This window comes from Henckelia pumila, chromosome 4, assembly GCF_033568475.1.
Source record: "Henckelia pumila isolate YLH828 chromosome 4, ASM3356847v2, whole genome shotgun sequence".
In the NCBI taxonomy this organism is placed as follows: domain Eukaryota; kingdom Viridiplantae; phylum Streptophyta; class Magnoliopsida; order Lamiales; family Gesneriaceae; genus Henckelia; species Henckelia pumila.
Genome location: NC_133123.1, coordinates 126,867,230 through 126,878,395, shown reverse-complemented (window position 1 = coordinate 126,878,395; position 11,166 = coordinate 126,867,230). Strand labels below are relative to the sequence as shown.

General features: G+C 33.9%; 1 protein-coding gene across 1 annotated transcript; it reads right to left on the bottom strand.

Annotated features, from left to right (window-relative positions):
- Window positions 1-2,347: 2,347 nt before the first annotated feature.
- On the bottom strand, window positions 2,348-3,040 carry LOC140861707 (uncharacterized). Its single transcript, XM_073264723.1, has one exon. It carries the CDS (start codon window positions 3,038-3,040, stop codon window positions 2,348-2,350), a length of 693 nt encoding a protein of 230 aa, XP_073120824.1.
- Window positions 3,041-11,166: the final 8,126 nt, after the last annotated feature.

Sequence of the window (11,166 nt, the reverse complement as noted above, 5' to 3'; positions counted from 1 at the left end):
CAAAACGGAACCTCCGATGTGACATCGGAGCTTCCGTTCTCGCTTATCCACCACGTGGAAAAATCTCATTGGCTGACTGCAGATAAACAAAATCGGAACTTTTGTTTCGGACCGAAGCTTCCGTTGCAACACACTTCATGACTGACGTAATATTACTGGAGCTTTCGTTGCACACCGGAGCTTCCGATCTCCATCGGAGATTCCGTTCTCTACAACGGAGCTTCCGTTCTGACCAGTACTCAAATTGTTTAATTTGCGTTGATTAATCCTTAATCACCTTACTTGGTTACGGGCTACTACATCCTAATCCTCAATGAGAAGCATCACAATAAACCGCAAAACCACCAGTACCTAACGGAATAGATAATATTGGAGCACTATTCAGTCCCCTCTTCAAATCAATAAAACTGGCCTCACACTCTTCAGTCCACACAAACTGTGAATTCTTCTGAGTCAGCTGGGTAATCGGTTTCGCAATAGATGAGAATCATTTGATAAATCGGCGATAATAACCCTCTAAACCCATGAAAATTCGGATCTCAGGTATAGAAGTCGGTATAGACAAATTCATAACTGTTTCAATCTTGTTAGGATCGAAAAAAATCCCGTTTCCAGAACTAACATGACTGAGAAAAACAACTCGATCCAACTAGAACTCACATTTTGAAAGTTTGGCATACAATTGTTCGGCACGCAAAGTTTTCAAAACGGTTCTCAAATGTTCTGCATGGTCAGTACGACTCTTCGAATAGATAAGGATATCATCAATGAAAATAATCACAAAATCATCTAAATAACGCTGAAAGATACGGTTCATCAAACCCATAAAAACTTCTGGAGCGTTAGTCAAACCAAACGGCATGATCGTAAACTCGAAATGACCATACCTTGTTCTGAAAGCAGTCTTAGGTACATCTTCTTCACTAACTCTTAGCTGATGATAACCCGACCTCAGATCTATTTTCGAATAAATGCAAGAACTCTGCAGTTGATCAAAAAGTTCATCAATTCGTGGTAACAGATACCTGTTCTTTACTGTCGCCTGATTCAATTGACGGTAATCAATGTAGAGTAGCATAGATTATTCTTTCTTCCGTACAAACAGAACCGGAGCACCCCAAGGCGACACACTAGGTCTAATGTATCCCTTGGAAATCAAATCCTCCAACTGCTCTTTCAATTCTTTCAGTTTGACAGGAGCCATTTGTTAAGGGCTTTAGAAATCCGTTGAGTACCTGATGTCAATTCAATGCTGAATTCAACTTCGCGAATAGGCGGCAATCCAGGAATCTCATTCGGAAAGACATAAGCAAATTCTCTAGCCATTGGTATATCGATCAAATCAGGGCTAGACGTCATGACATCGATATCATAGATCAAGAATCTCTCGGCTCCTTTCTGTAACAACCGAGTCATAGATAAAACAGATATCAAAGAAATTCTAAATCGAGAACCCTTACCAAAGAATTTCCACTCCTCTGACATTTCTGGTCTAAATCTTACCACTTTCTGAAAACAATCAACTGTAGCCCTGTACTTGGTCAAAGCATCTATACCAACAATGCAGTCAAAATCGGATAATCAAAGTAGAATGCTATACAAATCAATCAAATTCTCTTCTGATCGCAATTCACAGTTCCGAATCAATTTCACATAAACAACTCCCCCACCCAAAGGTGAAGTAACAACAACAACAACAGGAAAGGCTCAGTAGGCAAAGCATGCATCAATACAAATTGTTCAGATATAAATAAATGAGCTAGATTCATATGTATCTATCAAAACATGAGCAGGATAACCAAAAATTGAACAATTACCTGATATAACATTATTGGGTGCTGCCTGAGCCTGGTCCTCACTAAGAGAAAACACTCTCGCCTGCTGTCTTGGAGGCTGATTCATACTATGGTTACCTCCATGTAGATTCTGCTATTGCGGCTGGAAAGAGTGAACTACAGAAGCTTGCCTTTCAGGCTGAACTGTAGGTCGAAAGGAACTACCAACCTGAGGTCTCTCAGTACCCTTCTGAGGGCAAAATACTGGAAAAATGTCCAGTCTAATTACAAATCCGGAAACTACCAAAAGTTCCCTTACATTGGTCACTAGAATGACGACCTCCACTCTTGGTGCACAATAAGCTTGAATAACCAGAACTCTTCCCTGAACCAAACTACCTCAAGCCACTGGAGCTCGATGAACTACTTTCAGGCTTCTTAACGTGTTTCCCCTTCGGTTGATATTAATCCCTTCTATTACCACTACTGCTACCTCCTTCAAATTTTGATGGCTGATTTTGACATTGAGACTGTTGGTTCTGATATTGAGACGGCTGATTCTGCTGCGGTCTCTACTGTTGAGGCACAAATTGATTTCCTCTATGTCTCATCAAGCCTGCTTCAGCTCCCTTAGCTTGATTCATAGCATCTGCAAAATTATCAGTCCTCCCGATGTTCACCAGAACAAATATATCAGAATTCAAACCGTTTATGAACTGATCATCTTTTGCCTCTTCGTTGTCGGCAATGTGCGGTGCAAATCTTAGCAAGCTATCAAACTTAGTCACATATTCCTCAATATTCAAGTTCCCTTGTTTCAAATTAGCAAATTCGTCTCCCTTATCCTTTCTGTACAAAACTTGGAAAAACATCTTGTAAAACTCAGTTTTGAACAAGTCCCAAGTAATAGTCGTACCTCGATTTTCAATGGCTCTCTTTGTCGTTATCCACCAGTTTTTAGCAATACCCTGTAACTGATGGATGACTAACCGGGTTTGGCGGTCTTCAGTATAGTCAAGGGAATTGAACAGTTGATCAATGTCGTCCAACCAGCTCTCACAGTCAACGAGATTCTCTGTACCCTTCAAAGTCGGTGGTCGGAATGATTGGAACCTCTTCAATAAGGTTTTCATAGCAGTAGCGGTGGCATCCATCTGATTCGTGACATTACTGCCCTGTTCGTTCGGAGGAGTAACTACAGGTGGATTCTCATTCGGAGGAGTAACCGCTGGCTGATTCCTGTTAATAATTCTTCTCGGACACATCTGATAATCAAAGGATTAGGACAAAAGATATCTCAATCTCTACAATTCAGTGTCCAACAAGCCTTGTCCGGTATAATCATACGGCCTCAAGAGAACTCGGATTCCAATCGGAAAATCAAACAGTTCATATCTCACGTGAATCATGCTTTATCATATAAATTACAAAACATGTAATTCAAATAATTCAAGTAATTCTCAACAATAAATCATGCTCTCATGATATTTAAATACTCAATTTAAATAATCCGAACACATGCGAGGAACAATTTCAAGCGGACTCGATCTACCCCGCTCGCTTCTAAATTCAGTCCAAGTTCTAACCTAGCTCTGATACCACTTAATGTGCAGACCTTGGTTCTAATCATCTATTCAAAATAATTCATTGAACTCAAGTACAAAGAGTTCGGCCAAGAGGTAAATGTTTTTTTAAAAAAAGCATGCACGGACCCCGTGCACCCTTCGTGCCTGGGTCTGTGCATTAATCTGTGCACAAGGGTTCGAGGCCTCAAAAAATACACGACCCCGTTCACCCTCCATGCCCGGGTCCGTGTCAAACTTTTGAAAAACTTCAAGCTACTGTCTTCAGTAGAAGTCACACGAACCCATGCACGGACCTATGCACGGGGTCCGTGCATGAACAAATCCATAACAACACAAAATGCGAAGGTTCACGGACTCTCACCCAGACCTAGGCACGGGGTCCGTGCCCTGTAAAATTCCTGAAAAATAAAAGGAAGACATGAAATCATGCAATCCAATCCAACCTAAAAAACTTCATTTCTAACATGTATTAATCCAAACAACATGATCACAACAGAACAAGAGAATTCTAGAGTTGTACTTATTCAAACTAGTAGAACATACTTCGATTCTAAGTTATACAATAACAATACAAGAGTTTGAAAATAAAATTTAACTTCTAACAACTCCAAGTCCTCAGTCTATCATCACAACCACCTAGCCATGCGATCTCTGACTTGGTCATGCCCCACTTGTTGTCATGCACACATACAAACAAAACAACAGCCGAATAAACCGATGAGAATAAATCCCAGTAAAAATACATAAGTACATAAACAAACATCATATATCAAATCATGATATAATGTGGATGCAATGCATGGTTCATGAATTCTTCTTCTTCTTTCGAGATTCGTATCCGATCATGACATCAAGATTCATATCCGATCTTGATACAATTCTTCAAACTCCTCGTAGTTCATATCCAAAACGAGAGATTGATAAATGAATGCCATATGAATAATGTAATAACAATCTCAATCAAAAGCATATAAGTATGTGGTTTAGGGACTCGAGATTTAATCAACTCAAGTATTCAATCTCATTCGAATCAATGTCGTCGTTTACCTTTCTCGAAGATTCCAAAAGCTCCAAATCTGGATAGCAAAAAAAAAAACATTTCAAAATTTAATCGAACTCAATCTCATTCAATTCAATCTTCAAAGACACATTTCAATGCAATATCAGCTTATTCTATATCGATCCAAATCCCGCAACCTCGAACTCAATTTCCTCGAACCAATCTGTACATAAGTAATGAAGTCTAGGTATCAATGCTCAATTCAAAGAAGACTCGGTTCAAACAATACGATTCGTTCGATATTCCAGAATTCAAATCGGTGGTATAACGACTATTTTCTGTTCAACCGAGAATTCACAACTCAGCATAAAAATCATATACATCTCAGATAAATCTCAATCTCAATTAAAAAGATCCAATAACAACAAATCTCCAAACCTCCAATTTCGAAAATCATAAGAAAATTCATAATAATTCCAATCGTCGTTCTTTTTTCGATCCGTCTTTGGAATAACGATACATGCTAGCTCAAATACGACTGATAGGTTCATAATATTTATATTTTTAGTGTTATATTTCTCGAGTTTTTATCTTTTTCATATGTTAATTGGTGCATTTTTGTTGTGTTTTGTAGTTGGGGAAATTTTGATGATCTTAAACAAAATTTGGGCTAAAAGAGTTGAATTCTATCACATTTGGAGTTGCCAAGAGAAATTTTGAGGAATTGAGTAAACTAGAAGAGGATTTGGAGCAAGGCGTGGGCGCGCTGTGTTACTACGTTTTTACTGTCTGGTGGGAGATTGAAGATTTCAGAATTTGAGAAGAAAATACCATATTTTAGTAATTCTAAATATGGTATTTAATTTATGGAAGACTTTTGAAGAAAATATTTTCTTCTAGATAAATAAATATAGTTAGAGATTTTCTATTTAAAAACAATATCTCTACATTCTCTTTTTAGTTAGACTTTATCTCTTTTTGGATTTTTGGGATTTTATTTTGTTCCTTTTTTCTTAGTTTTACACGTTAGTTTAGGGATAGTTAGAGAATTCCAGATTCTGTTCCTGCGTTCTGCACGCTCTGTACGGCCAGAGAAGGGAATTTTCTTCTTCTTTTTTCATCATAATTTCTAGGTTTAATCTTTTATATTTCTAGGGAATTATGAAGTCAACTATGGTTGGATAAGTTTTTTTTATTTCTGATTCAAGGAATAATTTTTGTTTTTCAATTTATCACTGCAAGGTTTTGAGTTTGAATTGATATTCTTGCTTATTTCTAGTATTTGTTGATTTATGATTTATTTCATGAAAGTTGTGGTTCGATTAATCTGAAAAATTAATTGTTTTACGTCTTTTGACTGCTATCCATGAATTCAGTGATCCGTAATTGTCATGAATGATTGATACTTGAGTAGCGATAGATTAGATGTGTTGTGCTATCACGACATGTTTGATCTAAATAAATCAACGGAACTAGATTTAACAATTTCAGCTATCTCGATTGTTAGATTTTAGGATTAACTGTTTTCACAAATTGAAAAGTTATTTTTAATCAATATGGAACGATATCGTGCCCAAGTGGTTATTGATAAGTTTTGACTGGATGCTAGGTTTGGTCAATTAAAATAGGAGAACACAATAATCTTAGTGGCTATCCCTATGATTTTAAGGTTAATTGCTAGAAACTGCATGAATAAATTATTTGTTAGCCGATGACCAGTGATATAATTGAAATACGGAAATTCCTTGAATCAGAGTTTGGTAAAATATTAGAATTTCTCTTTTAATTATTTGTTCATCTCATTTAGTTAATTCTTGCATTAGTATTTTTTTATTTCTGAAAACCAAAAAACCCCCATTTTATTTACATTTACTTGAAATAAATAAATATTTGTTCCGTGTGGATTCGACCCTACTCACTACTACACTTGTTTTTGTTGAGTAGGTATTTTAAGTTTGTTGGCTGACGACAGGCCAATCAACGACATATCCGAAATTCATACGATTCTAACGACATCCGAAAATTGAAATATAACTGATCGAAGAAATACTTACGATAGCACGTTCAAGGCGGCTGCCATAATTTTTCATCTTATGTTGATTGGAGTGTGAGATTGCTCAAGGAATTCTAATAAATTCGAACGCAATAGAAATTGGTAAAGTGGATTATCGTCCTTTTTGCACTTTTTCTTTACCAGACAGAAATAAAAATAGAATGGAAGTTGATGATGTGTTTAATGAGAATTCCAATAGTTTTTCGGTTGGGGGGAGCGATACGTAATCATTGGGGTCAAATCATCTTTGTTTTTGGGAAGAAAATTCCAAAGCCTCACTCAGTGGTGTATGCCGAATTAGCTGCCATCAAAGAAGGAATTCACATAGCAGAAGGCCGAGGTTTGGAATTTAATGAGATCATATCTGATTTTTTATTGGCGGTGCAAGCAGTCACTTAGCCAAAAGAGAATTATAGTTACACTGGAGATATTGCAACAGACATCAAACGATTTCTCGACACAAGACCTACTATTAGATTATTTCATGCTCGACGTTCTGAGAATTCGGTTGCTCATGCTCTAGCACATTTTGCAACTTTATCCTCCTCCCCGTTTTTGTGGGAGTGTGGGAATTTTCCTTCTTGGCTGGTAAAACTTGTAATAAACTTTTAATCATCCTCTATTAATAATATTACGAGTTGTTATCGTAAAAAAACAAGTTTTGAGGGGGCATTTGTAGACAATTAAATTTTTTTTACCTTAAATTTATTGAAAATATAGAATAATATAAATATCAATATAAAAATTGAGTATTTATTGGAATATTAAATTCCTATAAAAAATAGTTAATTAATTGTAATTTTAATATATTTTGTGAGCAAACCAATATTTTAAATCAAGATTGCATCTTCCACTAAATGGAAGAAAATACTAATATTTTTAGTATTTGAAATCAAATATTGAACCAAATGGAAGAAAATACTAATACTTATGGAAGATAATCACCAAATAAATCACGAAGAGTCAATCAAATTACACCACCTCATCAAATGAAATTGTTAGGAATCTGCATCCTTCAACTATAAATAGGGAGCAGATGGCCAACAAGAAGACACAACACACGAAACTGATGCAAAGTAGTAGAAAAATTCAAGAGTTTTTCTCTCAAGTCATATTCAAGAAGTTCATAGCACAATTCAAGACGTTCTTTTTCAAATTCATCAAAATTGAAAAGATCAATGTGTGATTCAAGGAATTAATCCGTCATTCTTCAAACACATCTAAATTCATCCAATTTCAAGAAGATTTTGGTCTTCACCAAATTCAAGAGCAACAAAGTTCAAGGCGTGATGCAAGGCATTCTTCGCGTTCTTCCCAAAATTTGAAGGTTAATTCGATAACAAGGTTTTAACTCATCGAATTAACGTTATCAAGATATCAAAATCATCTTCTACAGAGATCAAATAGTCAATAAGTTCAAATCCATCAAGAAATTGTTATTGAAAAGAAAATTCAAGGAATTATCTAGAAATCGCATCTAAAAATCTTTATTTAATTTTTAAATTCACTTTGCATACATTTTTTGTATATACTTACATGTATTAATTATTTTCTTTTGATTTATTTAATCAGCATCGATTTTATGGAAGTTCAACCCCTTTGGGAACATTGGAAGAAGCTTTGAGAAATGAAAGTACTCTACGAGAGTATTTTCATTCAGCCCAAGCCATAGCTGATTGTGCGGAGTTGTTGTTACATGTGAAACAAAAATTCTCTGCCCATAATTCACCAATTATGGGAAGATTTAGTTAGATTTAATTTGTCTCGAGTCCAAACTCAAGTCTCGTCGGTTGTGTGAGATGTTTCATTCTTTGGTATTGTAATTTGATATAATTTGATATTTGATGGTACTTGTACTAAACAAAATTCACCAATTATTGTTGTTGGAGGATTCTACGGAGGAAGTAAGCTTTAATATTAATCTTCAACCTTGGCTTCAAAAAAAACTCTTCAACTTTAATTAATCAGTGATGCGCAATATAATGATATCTAGCACATAAGCAGAACCAATCAATTTCATTTCATATTTCATTACATATTCACTATGAAATTTTTTATTTTATAATAAAAAATAACAAATCCTTTCCAATTTCATGATAAAATTTATAAAAATAACAATGTTTTTGGTCATGTCACAATGTGATTTTGATCTTCTTGTATTATCAAATTTTAATTTTACTAGTAAAAATCACGTGCGGAATATCTTTTATTATCGATAAACGTTATTAAATAAATAAGTTGAGATGAGAAGATATTAGCGTGCAGTTAATAATGATTTTCATGGTATTCTAGTTATAAATATTAAAATTTAATGTAATATAATATACAATATGTATTGTAAAATAAGTGCGAACAATATTTGTTCAACTATTACAATTTTTTTATTGAAGTGTTGTCGTTCTTTAGATAAATTAAATTTTACTAATAATTGTTAATAATATATATTCTTTGAAAGAAAAAAACTATTACATGTCTTAGTGATGTAATCAATATAATTTTCAACATTGCAACTAATAAAAACATTTTCAATATTTTCAAACAATGTAACCCTTGCAATTTCAATGTTTTGATCATTTACGGTCATCATTATTATATATATACAAATAGCTTAGAAAAAACATTATCAATAACTTATGTAAGCTTATAAATATAGGGTTTAATGTAGTTTAACCTTGACACAATATTGATATCGAAACTTATGCAATTATTACAACTCGGATTTTCCAGTATTTTGTTGATTAATTAATCATGAGTAATTATGACATGCTTCGTACCATGAATTCGTATTATTTTCGATCTCATGTATGTATGCCTTGAAAAATATGATTTATTCTGTATTTGTTAATAAGTGAGATACGTTAATCAAATTAAAGTAAACATTGATTTTGTAATTTTTTATCTTATATGTTGATTCTTTATTTTGTAATTATTGATGAAAAAATATGTAATATACATAATACATTATAAACGTTAATTTAAATTATTGAGTCAAATATATTTTTTCTTATATTTTGGACTTTTCTTTATTTCACGATTTTTTCATTTATCATCCGTTGTTATTCTCTATGAAAGAATAAATATTCTCATCAATATTAATGACAATTCTTGTGATGTTTTCTCCATCAATCATTTGCGTTTTTTAATAGTTATTATATTATTCTTTTGTTGAACGGTCTCTTTTTTATTCTAAAAATATTTACTTGCAATAATAAGAATAATTCATCATTCTCAACTAAATTCTAGTATATTATCATCTTCTGTTATTTGTACGTCAATATCTTTAACAATCGATATATGTATTTGTTGGACATCTTCTTTTTTTTTTAATTTCTTGTTTTTCAAAATTCACTGATATTTTTTTACTTACAATGATTTCGTGCTGAAATTTTTGATTAAATTATGAATGTCTTTAATTAAAAATATTAACATTCAATTTTTATGTAAATCGTTTTGTCTATTTTGATAGTAGATGCATATTCATCTTTATTTGGTATATCTAAATACTTGTGGTATATTGAAGTGTTTTCGTCATATATATAAAGCGGATTTTATTAATAATTTCTAATCATTATATAGTATTTGTAATAAAAAAATATCATTTATATACCTTGATGACGGATCGAATCGATATTGTAAATAAAGCAGTAAAAGGGATAAGAGATGTTTATGAAAGTTTGACGATAAATCGTCTATGTCTCCCTTTTTTGGTTAAGATCGATTAACCAAGGATCCACAAGCACTTCAGAAGCTTCGAATAACAACACGATCACCGCGTCTCTTGGCCTTGATGGCTCCAAGGATAGCCAATACAACTAAACACGCTTGGCCCTAAGGGCTCCAAGGATGGCCACAACAATCGCACAACACACTTGGCTTCACACTCAAGTGTTTACAACAATCGTACAACACACTCGGCTTCACACTCAAGTGTTCACAACAATAGCACAACTAACTCACAAACTATTTTTACAAACAACTCTTGAATATATCGAATATATCACTTGAATGAGAGAAGAATCTTGAAAGAGGTAAGAAGTGAATTGGGATGAGTTGGAATATCTTCAAATGACCTTGAAAAGTCTCTATTTATAGTTGGCAAGGATTTAAATCTCCTTTTGGTCCATGGAGCGCATGTTGGGAAGACTTTTTTTAGACAAAAAAGTGTTCAGCGCCGCGGTCTGCTTCCAACCAGCACTATGCGGAATTTGTGAAAAAATCATATCTCACAATCTAACCGTCGGATTGAGTTGAAATTTTGTCAAAAGATTTAAAATCATAAACTGCAGTGTGAACGGTGGAGATTGGATTTGGTGGACTCAAACACATCCAGTAATTTTTGGAAGTCACTTCATCATATTTTTTCTTCTTGTTCTGCGCGACACTTTTGAAAAAATCATATATCCCAATATATCAATTGGATTGAGCTAAAATTTTTCCAAAAGGTTTATAACATCCTACGCTTAATTATTAAGTAATGTCTAAAAAATTCACAGTTATTTTCTGAAGTTGATTCTTCATCTTTTCGATCCTTGCAGAAGTAGGTACTGCTTGGCATATTTGAAAAAAATCATAACTCATAATCTAGACGTTGGATGTTGATGAAATGTGGACAACAAGTGTAAAAATCCTCAGCTTGATTATGACCGGCGGAGATCGAATTTGGTTGGCTAAAAAATTCCCAGTAATTTTTGCAAGTTTCTGCTCCATAATTTTTCTTACTTTTTCTCATATTCATCGTTAGAATATTCCGCA